Source organism: Gossypium hirsutum, chromosome A07, assembly GCF_007990345.1.
Source record: "Gossypium hirsutum isolate 1008001.06 chromosome A07, Gossypium_hirsutum_v2.1, whole genome shotgun sequence".
Classification (NCBI taxonomy): Eukaryota; Viridiplantae; Streptophyta; class Magnoliopsida; order Malvales; family Malvaceae; genus Gossypium; species Gossypium hirsutum.
This window is the reverse complement of record NC_053430.1, coordinates 442445-458741: the sequence shown is the minus strand read 5'-3', so window position 1 is coordinate 458741 and position 16297 is coordinate 442445. Positions and strand designations below refer to the sequence as shown.

The 16297-nt window shown below is 35.4% G+C and overlaps 1 protein-coding gene across 3 annotated transcripts; it reads left to right on the top strand.

The window, feature by feature from the left end:
• The first annotated feature begins 681 nt into the window (after positions 1 to 681).
• Positions 682 to 16109, top strand: LOC107930796 (probable serine incorporator). Of its 3 annotated transcripts, XM_041117036.1 has the most exons (12): positions 795 to 938; positions 13695 to 13992; positions 14070 to 14143; positions 14227 to 14386; positions 14467 to 14491; positions 14603 to 14692; positions 14769 to 14940; positions 15021 to 15094; positions 15179 to 15248; positions 15324 to 15526; positions 15596 to 15669; positions 15738 to 16090. In XM_041117036.1, exons 2-12 carry the CDS (start codon positions 13767 to 13769, stop codon positions 15797 to 15799), a joined length of 1230 nt encoding a protein of 409 aa, XP_040972970.1. In that variant the 5' UTR covers positions 795 to 938; positions 13695 to 13766; the 3' UTR covers positions 15800 to 16090. The 3 variants fall into 3 exon arrangements, with proteins under 3 accessions (XP_040972972.1, XP_040972970.1, XP_040972971.1); XM_041117037.1 differs by lacking the exon at positions 795 to 938 and having other exon boundaries at positions 13610 to 13992; positions 15738 to 16109; XM_041117038.1 differs by lacking the exons at positions 15596 to 15669; positions 15738 to 16090 and having other exon boundaries at positions 682 to 938; positions 15179 to 15292; positions 15396 to 15526.
• The last annotated feature ends 188 nt before the right edge of the window (positions 16110 to 16297 follow it).

Here is a 16297-nt window from a genome sequence, read left to right as displayed (position 1 = left end):
CCAAATTAAAATTTATGTATTAAATTATACATTGAATCGAATTTCAAATATAATTTTAATATTTATCTAAAAAAATATTCATATATTTATAAGGTATATTACTAGCTGATTAGAGTTTAATAGCCTGAATACAAAGCAATAAAAAAAAAAGTGATAAGAATATTGACTGAGTCGAATGATAGTAAATTTGATTTGATATGTTTTATGTAAAGTTTAATATTCAGATATTATAGGTAAAAAATATAAAGGATAAATATTAAATTTATACATAAAATTTTAATGTGTAATTTGAAAAATGAATTTTAATTTGGTGTAATTGTACACATGAAATTTGAAATATGATTTATATGTATAAATAAAACTTTGATTATGATCATTGTACATTTTTAAAGAAATAAATACATATATTTATTTTCATATTTAATTAATATAATTATTTGTGTATGCAATAAATCGGTGTAAAATAATATTAATTCGACAATGTTATTAGTAATTTATAAAAATTAAAATAAATTAAATTTTATATATGATATTAAATCATAGTTAATGCATATTTATTAGAAACTACAACATTGAGAATGTTTGGCTCTTCATTTAAAGTTTTGACCCGAGATTTATTTATTTAAGTTATAACTAAGCCTTGTAAGCTACGATGTATGGGAGAGGGGTACAATAAGCTTACGGCATGGGAAAAGTAAAAGATGATGATGAAGAAACCAAATTACATACCCCAAAAGCAAGCTCTCCATCTCTTTTTCCCTTTATGGTATTCATATATATACACACAGATATATTAAAGAAATGGCAAAATCCATATCTCTTTCTTCTTCTTCTTCTTCTCTCTGTTTTTTGCTTATCTGAGATAGAAGGAGCTCTCTATTTGTAGAGAACGTTGCCCTTTTGGGATTTTAAAGCTTTGGACTAATCTCATTTTTCAGGTATATATATACGTTAATTTCTTTACTACTGTTAACTTTTATTCATGCGTTTCTCGGTGTGTGTTTATGATTTTGGAAGTAATGCATATGACAACGAACAAGTTTTTCAAATTTTGAAGAAAAATGTTTTGTTTCTTTCTATACTAATTTTCTTCATTTCACACCAATCACCAAATCAAAGGAAAACACATCTGCTTATGTTTGTTGCAGGCCCATTTACTCGGTGGCCCACTACCCGTTACAAGCCCAAATGACATTACAGGCCCAATAAGCCCAACTGGCCCCAAAACCCAGTCAGACTAGGGCAGAAACCCTAGCCCCCTGTTGTGCCGCACCTGCTCCTGGCCGCCTCACCTGCCCTCTGTTCACAGCCGTCCCATAGCCATCTCTCCTCCACCTGCTCCCATCACCTCCTTGAACACCTGCAAACATGACGGAAGCAGCAACAGAAACAGAAACGCAGCAAACAGTAACAAAACAACAATAGGACTTTGTATAATCGACTATAAAGAGCCATTCATTTTCAATGTAAAGGGGCGGGGGGGTTCGGCCTCGATTTTTATAAAAGAACAGAAAGAAAAAGGTTGAACATTTTTTTGCTCAGTTTTATCTTTTCTTTTGCTTACTGTGTTTATTTCTTTCAAGTTTATTTATTTATTTTTAACTTGAAAACATAAAGAAAAATAATAAAGGAGAAGGCTTTTTACCTTATTTACCTGCACCGCGCCGGACGTGGAGGAAGGCGAGCGGTTTCGCCCCTTTTCGGGTCTTTGGCCTTTGTTTCACGAGATTCGGCCCCAGATCCGTGCCTAAGAGGCACTCAGCTTTGAACTAGGATAAAAAAGATTTGATTTTGAGACGTCGGCCACCGCACGCGGCGGTGCTACGCCGGAGGCCGGGCCGGACCGGTGGCCGGATTCTGGGGAGGAAGATGAGAGAGGAGAGAGTTTTGAAATTTTATTTTTTAAAATAGAAGGGCTGAATGGATTTTTTCAGAAAATTTGGGCTTAAATGCTGATATAAAACGGCGCCGTTTTGAGACTCATTGACCCGCGCGGTGACCCGACCCGAAGGGGAGGATCCGCGTGTTTTCTTTTAATGGATTAATTGCGCGCGCAGTCCCCTGATTTTGCAATGTATTATAATTTGATCATTTTTCGTTGTTTTCTCTTATTTTTAATTTAGCCCTGCAATTTTATTTTTGTTTCGAGTTGGTCCACTGCTGCGCTGTGTTTTGGGGGCTTTGGGTTATTTACTATTTTGATCCCCCTCTTTCGGCGCGTCACAATTTAATCCTCTTTACTCTTTTTTTTATTTCGATTTTGCCCAATACTTTTGTTTTTTATTGCTATTTAGTCCATCTGTTTTATTTTTGTATCTTATTTTTTTTACTCATCTATTCATTATTATATTTCTATATTATATTATTATTTTTGTATTATTATTATTATTATCATTATTATAGCTGCTCTTATATATACACGTATATTTCTTTTATATATAAATATATTTTTCTATATATTTACATGCATACTTTTTGTACTATATATATACATATACGCTTATTTTTATACTTTATTTGTGCATGCATATATGTTCATAATAATCGTACATATTTCTAATCTTCGTAAATAGTACATATTTTTACATATATATATTTGTATTACTTCTATTTTCATAATTTTTATGTATATCTATGCACATATATATTTTTATGAATATATACACATACTTATGTGTCCTTTTTTTTATATATATATGCAAATCTCCATATATTTTACATATGCATATAAATTCATATTTTTATATATTTTATAATACATACACGTACGTATACTTTCATATTTTATAATTCTCGCATACATACATACCTATATCTATAAATATTATAATGTTATTCATTAATCATTGTTTCATTTGATGGTAATTTATTCATTTATTTACATGCTCTTTATTATTTTACATAAGTGCTTTATTTATTTTATTTTATTTTATTTTATATTGTTTCACATGTTATTGATTTGTTTTTTTATTTATTTTATTTAGTTGTTATGGCCTGTATTATTTTTATATACATTTTCGTATCTATCATGGTATTACCACGCATATCGATAATGGAATTAGTTTCCATCCCTTTTTTATAACGACTATATATGTTGTTTTGCTCGGTATGACAAAATTTGTTTTTTTAAAGATGGCATTTCGTGTATAGATTCGTGAGGATCGTACCCTAACTTACTGGGTTTCAATTTTCACAATAAATCTAAATGCATGAATCCTTTTAAACTCAAATTTTAAATGATCTCGGGATTAAAAAATCGCGTCCTAACTTACTGGTCGTGATCTCGTTTTTAAAATCCGAGATGGCTAAATTTTTTTAAATTAGTATTTTTCATTCGCGTATCGGGAATTCGAGACATTGTGTCCTAACTTACTGGATATGATTCTCTTTCTCGAATAACGTGAAATATGTTTCTTTTCCAATTTTTTATTTTATTTTAACACAAGGATCGTATTTTTAATTTTTCCAAGGTTCTCAATTTTTGACATTAAGACATTAAGTAATCAACTAGGTACCAATTTTGGGCGTATCGAGGGTGCTAATCCTTCCTCGTGCGTAACCGACTCCCGAACCCGTTTTTCTGAATTTCGTGGACCAAACTTGTTGTTTTAATAAAATCAAACCGTTTATTAAAAACAACCCCTCTTCGAGGTGATCCAATCGCACCTCATAAAAAAAAAGAGGATTGGTGGCGACTCCCGTTTCTTTTTTCAAAACCCAAGTCAACCCTGTTTTTCATCCAAAAAAATGGTGTCAACAGCTTGGCGACTCCGCTGGGGACAAACACGAGAGTCAAGCCATGAGTTGATTACTTTTTGTCTTTTTGTCAAAAATCAAAAACCTAGTTTAAATATACGATCCTTTCATTGTATTTTTATTTATCTTTATTATGATCTTCGTCATTGTGATTCATAATTGCTGTGTTTAAGTTCAGATTTATTTTTGCACATTGCATTGCATGACTGTTGGTCATACCCTTTTAAGTGGGAGTGAGAAGCTACGCCTTCGTGAGGTTTTCACCTCCGCATGGGATAGTGAATCGCTTTCGGGATACATCCGTACCTATGTCTTCATGAGATTTTCATCTCCGCATGGCCATAGGGAAATGTATTCCCCTGAACTGAACTCAGTCCGTATGAGCCTATAATGGGTGAGGATCGAGGAATCTGCTGGTTCGGGTACCCTTACTTTAGAACCAACCCTCATATAGTAGACTTAGGAACTTAACCTAGGTAGAGCCACTCCAAACCCCTAGTATCTACCCGATTAGGTACTTTTTGTTTCTGTGCTTGCTTATGTTTTGTACTAACCCTTCTTGTTGTGTTTTGATTATGATTGCATTACATTGCATTTGCATCTTAGGAAAGAGATATGGATTCAAATCCAATTACTAAATTAGAAAGCTTGTCATGGAATACGAATTCCTTGATAAAGTGGAAAACAATACGACTTCCCAAACATATTCTGAGAAACACAAGAATGGCGATGGAAGAGTTCGTGACCTTGCTTGGTGGCCTGGGGATTCGAGACGATTGTCCAAAAGCCTTCAACAAGCTGACGAGCCTTATGAAGATGGGCAGATGATGGATCGCAACCGGGATCAAGAAAATGAGCTAGCAATGGCATCTATTGGTGAGATTACCTCAAACATGCGGATGAAGAAAAAAATCGATGTTGTTTCTTGGAATATGAGGGTGAGGTCGTACATGTATCCGTTTTATGTAAGGGAATTTGCTTTCTAGAAAAGTTTCCTAAATGTAATTGAATCAGAATCAACGTCTCTTTAGGCATTCATTTCATGCATTTGCATTACATCGCATCATATGCATTAGATTTTCACGAAGTGACCCTAATTATGTAAAATTATTTCAGCTAATCTGGAAAACCAATCAACCAAACATCCTTACGGTACTCGTCGCAAAGCCAAAGAAATGGATCAAAGATTAGAGAAACTGGAGCAAACGCAAAAAGAGATGCAAGACCAGTTACAGGTGCAAATGAAAGAACATATGGAAAAGATCCAGAAAGACATGGCACAAAAGATGAAGGAGTCTCAGGATGAACTAATGACTAAATTGACGCAATTAATAACCAAGGGAGTGGATAAAGGGAAAAATCCTGTGGTTTGCGATGAAGAAGGAAACAATGATGAGCCACTTTATCCTCCAGGTTTCACGCCTCCGCATGCGCAAGTACAGATTGAACCACATCCACGAAGATCTTCTGTTTCGATTAGGCCTCAGCACTTTCAAGGTGACGCTTCAATACCAAAGAACCTTCAGGGCAGATCTGGTTCTAGTCCTGACGATAATCTTGTTGTCCCGGACTTCGATGAAGTAGCGGAGAAAGACAAGATGAAGAAGGAGTTACTAAAGCAGTTTGAGGAGAAATGGAAATGGATTGAAGAGAAGTTTAGGGCGATAGAAAGTATCGACGGCTATCGGGGAATAGATGCGAAAGATCTGAGTTTAGTTCCGGATTTGGTGCTTCCTTACAAATTTAAGATGCCAGAATTCGAGAAATATAATGGGACCAGCTGCCCAGAAGCTCATATTACTATGTTCTGTAGGCGTATGGCCGGATACGTCAACAACGACCAACTGCTCATACACTGCTTTCAAGATAGCCTCACAGGGGCAGCGTCTAAGTGGTACAATCAATTGACGCGTATCCAGATTAGTTCTTGGAGGGATTTAGCACAAGCCTTTATGAAACAATATAGTCATGTAGCTGATATGGTCCTTGACAGAATTACCCTTCAAAATATGGAGAAAAAGCCTAATGAAAGTTTTAGGCAATACGCGCAAAGGTGGAGGGAGGTCGCTATCCAAGTTCAGCCGCCACTCCTAGAGAAAGAAATGACGATGCTCTTCATCAACACATTGAAGGCCCCGTTCATCACCCACATGTTAGGAAGTGCTTCGAAGAGTTTTTCAGACATAGTCATGAGCGGTGAAATGATTGAAAGTGCCGTGAGAAGTGGAAAGATTGATGCTGGAGAAAATAATAGGAGGCCAGACTTAAAGAAGAAGGAAAATGAGGTGAGCAATGTGAACACCTACAACAAATCGATTGCACAGCCAATAAAGGTGATTACTAGTCAGCAAGGTTCATCTAGACAAGAATCGTATGTGAAGCAAGGCACTGAGAACCTTCAATTCACGCCAATTCCGATGTCATATAAGGAGTTGTATCAAAGCTTATTCAACGCACGTATTGTCGCCCCTCTCTACACGAAACCTCCACAGCCTCCGTACCCCAAATGGCACGATGCCAATGCACAATGCAAGTATCATGCGAGAAATACGGGGCATTCCATAGAAAACTGCATTGCCTTTAAGAAACTGGTTGAAAGGCTTATCAGTATGGGCATCGTTAAATTTGATGATTCCTCCATTGCGGAAAATCCATTACCCAATCATAATTGACGAGTGGGGTGAATGCAATGCACAAGCAACTGAAGAAGGGACCTTATTAGATGTTCGCCCTTATAAACCTGGGAGTGTTCTAAAGAAACCTTTGTAGTATTTAGAGCTTACTCAGAGTAATATTCAAAACACACTTGTTGCTTTCAGCCTAGAGCAACAACAAGTCTTTCGTGAAAAAGGCTTATGTCTGAACGTCATTATTTTAATGGAATGCATCTTTGCGATCTTTTGAACTAATATTTTTTCATTGATTATTCTTTTATTCTTCCATCCAAATCATTCTTTCATTCATTCATAATCATACTGTGCAGATAATTATTCTTAAATTCATACATTCTTTATATATTATTTTGTACCTACAATAGGTCCCTGGATATCAACGACATGAATGACACTGCTACAGACTTAGAATCTCCTTTTGAGCGAGACATGTGTTTAGAGGGATCTCACGACTTTGAAGTTGACACAGATCGTAGCTTATCTCCAAACTTGATGAGGATGGTAGAACAAAAGGATAAACAGATCCTACCTCTCAGTGAATCATTAGAAATAGTGAGCTTGATAATAAAACCTGCACAACAGCACGATGTCAGAAATTTACAGTGCGAACGATGCAATTCTTTGCCGGGGCAATGCCTCTCTCGTTGAGTCAGCATAGCTTTACCCATTTGAAGTTGAGTTTCCATCCCTTCAATATGTTGTTGGATTTTATCCTGATTAAAGATAGAGATCCAAATTTTTCTGCCGTAGTTGCGTCCCAAAAGGGCTCTATGAAAGAAATCTGGTACCAAAGAAGGTTTCTCACATACAAGATGAAAGTGGAAGATCTTATGTGGAAGACTTTAGAATAACATTGATTCTGGTCGAAAAGCATGACCAGAACTTGCCTAATCTCATGAATTCAAAAAATCAAAAAATCAAAGTCAAAAATGAAAAAGAAAAAAAAAGAAGAAGAAGAAGATGAAAAAATGAAAAATGAAAAAGTAAAAATGGAGAGGCTAAGGGGAAAACCCGCAAAGGGCACCTTAGGCCAAAGGGGATCTGAGCTGAAAACCCGAAAAGGGCGGCTCAAATACTGATCAAAATGGGGCATGAGGTGATATAAGCTGCTCAAGTTTTGTTCATATTGAGACATGTGTTGATCTTGCCATGCCTGAATCAACAGGAAAGGATAGGCGACATCTTGGGGGCATCGACAGAGCATTGTAGATCTCTTAAACACATGTCCAACTCAAAAGGGTCTTCAGAAAGTTTGTATAGAGAAGTTCAAGCTGTGATATCTGGGGCACCCAATTCTCATGTTATTTGTTGTTCTTGGAATACTTTTTCTTTCTTTCCAAGATATACATTCCCAATTAATTCTTTTGTTGTCCTTCTTCACTATTTTCGATAATTTGTTCTTTCGAGCTATGCTCAGAACCAACTTTATTCTTATCCATTGTTATGACCTTTTTGCAAGCATTGGAATAATGATTAATGGACTAATAAAACTTTCACAAAGGAATGTTTTGCATATTACTCTGAAAAGTTTCTAAATAATACAGGAACCTGAAACAGGACCATTGTTTAGAACATGCCAAATTTGAAGGTTGGAAATTTGAGAATGAAGAGTCTAAGTTTGGACTTTCTCTTTGGATTTTGTTGACAAATGCATTGATTGAACAAAAGGACAAGATGTCGTGTCAATGAAAAAGCTTAAATAAACAAGCAAGCAATGATCACTAGGCAATAGGAAGAGGTTACCTCGGAGAAGAGAGCCTTCATTTGTGCATGAGTCTTTGAAACGACACCCTGGAAATGGTGTAAGGGGGACCAGAAAGATTAAGATCCTATATCATTGAATTGTGATAAAAGAGGATTGAGGAAAAACCATATTTCTACCCTTGGATTGTAGAGGGAGAATGATGGTACAAATTTTGTGCCCTAATGGATTAAACTTTAAGGTTTACAGTGGGGGGCAACCAGATTAAGTGTTTCTTTGGATATACCAGACGAGCAAAAGGGCGTTGTAGTACGTCAGTGATAAAACCTTAATAAGTTTTTACGTGATGTTAACCTAAGCATTAAGGAATCATCTTCATGACATTTTGCATTCATTCAAATGTCATTCATACATATCTAGTTAGGAGCATTTGATTCATTCTGATTATGTTATCCTAATCACTAGGCACAATTAGGTTCATAAAATAGAACATACAGGTCATGTTCCCCAAGGGACAGATCAATGAAGACAAAAGATCTTGCCTTCCTACATTGACAGCGAAGCAAATCGAAGACACAAACCTTGCCTCTTTCGGTTGTGATAGAGCTGGTTGAAGACAAAAGATCTTGCCTTCCTACATTGACAGCGAAGCAGATCGAAGACACAAACCTTGCCTCTTTCGGTTGTGATAGAGCTGGTTGAAGACAAAAGATCTTGCCTTCCTACATTGACAGCGAAGCAGATCGAAGACACAAACCTTGCCTCTTTCGATTGTGATAGAGCTGGTTGAAGACAAAAGATCTTGCCTTCCTACATTGACAGCGAAGCAGATCGAAGACACAAACCTTGCCTCTTTCGGTTGTGATAGAGCTGGTTGAAGACAAAAGATCTTGCCTTCCTACATTAACAGCGAAGCAGATCGAAAACAAAGCCTTGCATCCATCGATTGCAGTGGAGCTAGTTAAAGAAGCAGATCTTGCCTTCCTGCATTAACAGCGAAGCAGATCAAAGACAAAGCCTTGCCTCCATCGGTTGCATTGGAGCAGATTGAAGCCAGAGATCTTATCTCCCTGAGATTACAGCGGAGCAGATCAAAGATAGTAATCCTATCTCCTTGAGATTACAATGGAGCGGATTAAAGGATCTTATCTCTCTGAAGTTACAATAGAGAAGATCACATCAGGTCTTATCTCCCTGAGATTACAGTGGAACAGACCAAAGAATTTCAGATCTTATCTCCCTGAGATTACAGCGGAGCAGATCGAAGACACTATCCTATCTCCCTGAAGTTACAGTGGGGCGGATTAAAATAAGAGATCTTATCTCCCTGAGATTACAGTGGAGTAGACTTAAACCACAAACCTCGTCCCCCTGAAGTTGCTACGAAGAAGATAAAGGCTACAGGACGCATCTCTCTAAAATGCAGTGGAATGGATCGAAGCAACAAGACCTAGTGGACTGGAATGAAACTACTTGAAATGGAGAAGTACCAGAACAAGTCAAGACTCGGCGAGACCGGGCAAAATGGGCCTTTCTTAGTCTTTGCTCTGTTATCGTTACACGACAACGAGCAAAGAGGGGCAGCTGTTGCAGGCCCATTTACTCGGTGGCTCACTACCCGTTACAAGCCCAAATGACATTACAGGCCCAATAAGCCCAACTGGCCCCAAAACCCAGTCAGACTAGGGCAGAAACCCTAGCCCCCTGTTGTGCCGCACCTGCTCCTGGCCGCCTCACCTGCCCTCTGTTCACAGCCGTCCCATAGCCATCTCTCCTCCACCTGCTCCCATCACCTCCTTGAACACCTGCAAACATGACGGAAGCAGCAACAGAAACAGAAACGCAGCAAACAGTAACAAAACAACAATAGGACTTTGTATAATCGGCTATAAAGAGCCATTCATTTTCAATGTAAAGGGGCGGGGGGGTTCGGCCTCGATTTTTATAAAAGAACAGAAAGAAAAAGGTTGAACATTTTTTTGCTCAGTTTTATCTTTTCTTTTGCTTACTGTGTTTATTTCTTTCAAGTTTATTTATTTATTTTTAACTTGAAAACATAAAGAAAAATAATAAAGGAGAAGGCTTTTTACCTTATTTACCTGCACCGCGCCGGACGTGGAGGAAGGCGAGCGGTTTCGCCCCTTTTCGGGTCTTTGGCCTTTGTTTCACGAGATTCGGCCCCAGATCCGTGCCTAAGAGGCACTCAGCTTTGAACTAGGATCAAAAAGATTTGATTTTGAGACGTCGGCCACCGCACGCGGCGGTGCTACGCCGGAGGCCGGGCCGGACCGGTGGCCGGATTCTGGGGAGGAAGATGAGAGAGGAGAGAGTTTTGAAATTTTATTTTTTAAAATAGAAGGGCTGAATGGATTTTTTCAGAAAATTTGGGCTTAAATGCTGATATAAAACGGCGCCGTTTTGAGACTCATTGACCCGCGCGGTGACCCGACCCGAAGGGGAGGATCCGCGTGTTTTCTTTTAATGGATTAATTGCGCGCGCAGTCCCCTGATTTTGCAATGTATTATAATTTGATCCTTTTTCGTTGTTTTCTCTTATTTTTAATTTAGCCCTGCAATTTTATTTTTGTTTCGAGTTGGTCCACTGCTGCGCTGTGTTTTGGGGGCTTTGGGTTATTTACTATTTTGATCCCCCTCTTTCGGCGCGTCACAATTTAATCCTCTTTACTCTTTTTTTTATTTCGATTTTGCCCAATACTTTTGTTTTTTATTGCTATTTAGTCCATCTGTTTTATTTTTGTATCTTATTTTTTTTACTCATCTATTCATTATTATATTTCTATATTATATTATTATTTTTGTATTATTATTATTATCATTATTATAGCTGCTCTTATATATACACGTATATTTCTTTTATATATAAATATATTTTTCTATATATTTACATGCATACTTTTTGTACTATATATATACATATACACTTATTTTTATACTTTATTTGTGCATGCATATATGTTCATAATAATCGTACATATTTCTAATCTTCGTAAATAGTACATATTTTTACATATATATATTTGTATTACTTCTATTTTCATAATTTTTATGTATATCTATGCACATATATATTTTTATGAATATATACACATACTTATGTGTCTCTTTTTTTTATATATATGCAAATCTCCATATATTTTACATATGCATATAAATTCATATTTTTATATATTTTATAATACATACACGTACGTATACTTTCATATTTTATAATTCTCGCATACATACATACCTATATCTATAAATATTATAATGTTATTCATTAATCATTGTTTCATTTGATGGTAATTTATTCATTTATTTACATGCTCTTTATTATTTTACATAAGTGCTTTATTTATTTTATTTTATATTGTTTCACATGTTATTGATTTGTTTTTTTATTTATTTTATTTAGTTGTTATGACCTGTATTATTTTTATATACATTTTCGTATCTATCATGGTATTACCACGCATATCGATAATGGAATTAGTTTCCATCCCTTTTTTATAACGACTATATATGTTGTTTTGCTCGGTATGACAAAATTTGTTTTTTTTAAAGATGGCATTTCGTGTTTAGATTCGTGAGGATCGTACCCTAACTTACTGGGTTTCAATTTTCACAATAAATCTAAATGCATGAATCCTTTTAAACTCAAATTTTAAATGATCTCGGGATTAAAAAATCGCGTCCTAACTTACTGGTCGTGATCTCGTTTTTAAAATCCGAGATGGCTAAATTTTTTTAAATTAGTATTTTTCATTCGCGTATCGGGAATTCGAGACATTGTGTCCTAACTTACTGGATATGATTCTCTTTCTCGAATAACGTGAAATATGTTTCTTTTCCAATTTTTTATTTTATTTTAACACAAGGATCGTATTTTTAATTTTTCCAAGGTTCTCAATTTTTGACATTAAGACATTAAGTAATCAACTAGGTACCAATTTTGGGCGTATCGAGGGTGCTAATCCTTCCTCGTGCGTAACCGACTCCCGAACCCGTTTTTCTGAATTTCGTGGACCAAACTTGTTGTTTTAATAAAATCAAACCGTTTATTAAAAACAACCCCTCTTCGAGGTGATCCAATCGCACCTCATAAAAAAAAGAGAGGATTGGTGGCGACTCCCGTTTCTTTTTTCAAAACCCAAGTCAACCCTGTTTTTCATCCAAAAAAATGGTGTCAACAATGTTGATATTAGATTTTTTAGAACGAAGATTAAATATACTAATTTTAAAAGTAGACTAAAAAATAAATAAAATTGAATCGTTTAATAATTGTTTTGTAATATTTCTGACAAAAATAGAAATTTATTGATAGTTAGATGATTATTTTGTAATTTTTCATGGTGAATTGATAAAAAAATTTACTCATAATTAAAAGCTAAAATAAACTCAATTGTCTTATAAAGCACACTCCCAACTTTTGACATTTTGATACTACAATGAAAAATTATAAAATGATTATTTAATATTAAAATTTTATTTTTTTAATCACCCAAAACTTTTAAATATTTAATTTTTAAGTTGGTTAATTGATGACTAAAAATAACAAAATCAAACGTGAAATCAGCAGATTTTGCAAAGGTTAAAATTGTACCAAAACAGTAAAAAAGACTGCTTGCAATTGAAGAAAAAGATTTCAAAGATTCCTACACTCTTTTGTTAATTTCATACACGGTTCTCCATGCATAAATAACCCATATTTATTTTTTTTGGTGACATAAATTTGCATTTTCTGCAATGCTCTTTTTTCAGTTTTGCATACAGCAAAGAAAAAAGAAAGATTCACTGCCAAATTTATTTAGATGCATCAATTTCTTATTAAAGTAAAGATAAAAGCTGCAAGCTTACCCTGCATTGCACGCAATCAAATTAGGTTCTCATTTCTAACAGGTTTATTTCTAAATTGGTTTAAATCATTATTTGGCTCTAAATTTCATAATTATTTTTCCCTTATGGTCTGAACTTTTTTATCAAATTATATCTTGAACTTAGCCATTATTTTTATATTGGGGCCTGAACTAGGCAACTGTTATCATATTGGAGTATAAACTTTATTTTATCTAAATTAGTCTTGAACTTGATAATTGTTCTTATATTGGTGCTTGAACATGGTAATTGTTCCCATATTGGGGTCTAAAATTTAAGGTTAATTTTTAAAATTAACAATCAATGTCACAAAGAAAAACAAAACTAAAATAAAAATAAAAATTACATAATGTGTAAATATTGAGGGTTAATTTTTTTAGAATAAAGATTAAATTGATATAATTTATAAATATTAAGGATTAAAGTTGCTATTATACTAATTTTAAAAGTTACCACAGTTAGTCCACTAGTGACCAAAAAGATAAAATTAAATAATTAAGTGATAAATTTATAATTTTTCAGGTGACAAAAAAAATTAAGCTGAAAAGTAAAGAAACCCAATTTTCTTATGAAAGCACGATTTTCAATAACTCCTACCTTTTGACATTTTGGTAACGGTATCATGGATCCACTATGACAAAAAATGATTATTTAATTTTTTTTTTTAAACAAGGTTTCCATTTTTGCAGTGAACTGGGAATCTACTGTTTTTTCCTTGCTACTTTCTTGGAGCACAATGAAACCTGTAATGTAATGTAAGAATGGAAGGTACTACTGGAAGGTCCAAAAGTGAAATGGAAAGTGGCTCAACAAGCAACAACAATGAAAGTCATATAGCTTTCAAGGAAGGTTCCTGGTTTGGTCAGTTCAAAAATGGTTCCAACCCTTGGATGGCTAGATATGTCTATGGTTTGATATTCTTAGCCTCGAATTTGTTAGCTTGGGCGGTCCGAGATTACGGCCGCAACGCCTTCCCGGAAATGGAAAGTAAGACGATTCGATTCAATTGTTTTGTCTCCGAAATTGATTTCCCTTACATAACATGTTTCACAATGTGGTTGCAGGACTGAAGAACTGTCAAGGCGGCCGAGGGTGTTTAGGTGCCGAAGGTGTCCTTCGAGTGAGCTTAGGATGTTTTGTATCCTTTATATTATGTCACATTTGATCCATTTCAAAATTTGTGTTCCATTGTTAATCTGTTACCTTAACTTTATATGTTAGGCATTTTATTTTGTAATGTTCCTTTCAACTGCTGGTACTTCAAGTCTTTACAATTGCAGAGACACATGGCATTCAGGATGGTGGTCCGTCAAGATCGGTCTTTGGATTGCCTTGACGGCAACCGCGTTCTTAGTGCCTACTTTTATCATACAGATATACGGTTTGTGTTCTATTCATAAGTTACTGTTTTGTTAATAGACATCGATGGTCTGAACACGTGTTTTCCGGTTGCTCGTGTAGGGGAGATTGCGCATTTCGGTGCCGGGTACATGACAGCTGATTCATGTTATAGTATGTTGAGGAAGTTGAAGATGCTTCCTATGTTATAATTATTCAAATCTTAATTGTTTTAAGAATGTTTTCTTTGTTCTTATAGGGTCTTTCTCTTAGTTCAGCTTGTGAGTGTTATCAGTTTCATTACATGGTTGAATGATTGTTGTCAACCAGACAAAACAGAAGATAAATGGTAAGTCTCGTCCCCGACTCGAACCGCACGATCGTGATCGTAATAATGCTGATGAAAATTTACTTTTTTTCTTCAGCCATATCCATGTGATGTTGCTTGCAACAGCTGCATATATTATATGTATAGTTGGGATCATCATGATGTATGTATGGTATGCTCCAGAACCGTCTTGTCTACTTAATATCTTCTTCATTACATGGACACTGGTACTCATTCAACTCATGACGAGTGTTTCTCTTCACCCAAAAGTACGTACTCAAACTTCTCCGGATTGTATAATCCCATAGCATGATTTGTAACCTAATGAAGTGCATGATTTGTGAAACAGGTGAACGCGGGTATCTTAACTCCGGGACTCATGGGACTTTATATAGTATTCATCTGTTGGTGTGCGATTCGAAGGCAAGTTTTTTAAGCCTTTTGCAGTTTTGAAAACCGGCGTTGGATCGAGTAAATGTTAACCTATTAACATTTATGTGTTTCCAGTGAACCAGCTGGTGAAAATTGTATTCGGAAAGCAGAGGCTTCAAACAGAACAGATTGGCTTACAATCATAGTAATGTTTCATTCTTTCGAAAATGTTTAACGGGCTGAGACACGGTGATTAAACTCTTTTTGTGTTTCTTTCCAGAGCTTTATCGTCGCGTTATTGGCTATGGTTGTCGCTACGTTTTCGACCGGCATCGATTCTCAATGTTTTCAGGTTAAAAAGGAAGCACCTGTCGGAGATGCGGTACCGTACGGTTACGGTTTCTTCCACTTCGTTTTCGCGACTGGTGCTATGTATTTCGCGATGCTATTGATCGGATGGAATACTCATCATATTATTAAAAAGTATGTATTACATTTGAAGAATCACTTATTTGATAATAGGACTGGTTGTGACATGGTTTGATTTCGCAGATGGACGATCGATGTCGGTTGGACAAGTACTTGGGTGAGGATAGTGAACGAATGGCTAGCCGTCTGTGTTTACTGTAAGTACATAACTCGACTATTATCTATGAGTTTCGGACGATCCTTAAGGACTTGATATTTGTTGCAGTGTGGATGTTGGTGGCTCCTGTCATATTGTTGAGGTGCAGACAAACAAATGAATCTGCATGAAATGGTGATCAGTCATGGATTTATTTTATTGCAATTGGGTCCTTTGGATTCCATTGTTGCATAAAATGGTAACCATTTGCTGAAGAATAGTAAGCAATCGGTTAGATGGGGATGTTTGGATCAAAGTGGGGGAATGGGAAAATACAAAATTATACTCAAAATTTGTGAAAGCAAAATGCCTAATTAGTATCTGTTAATACACATATTGAAGGAAGATATAAACTTCCTTTCATTTCTTTAGTAAACTTCTCCAAAATACAATTTTTTTTCATCGAAGTTATATACGAGAAAATTTATGATTATAACATCTAATTAGTATCTACATTTGAATAAAATTTCAGATTTATGCAAAAAAAAAAAAACAAGTGAATGTAAAAAGTTTGTGAAAAACTTTGTTTTTACATCGTAAGTAGATAAGGCGTAAAGCTATGTCATTGCAGATAATAAAGGATAAAATGATCATTTCGAACAAAAAATATGATAAAAGTTTTAATTTAA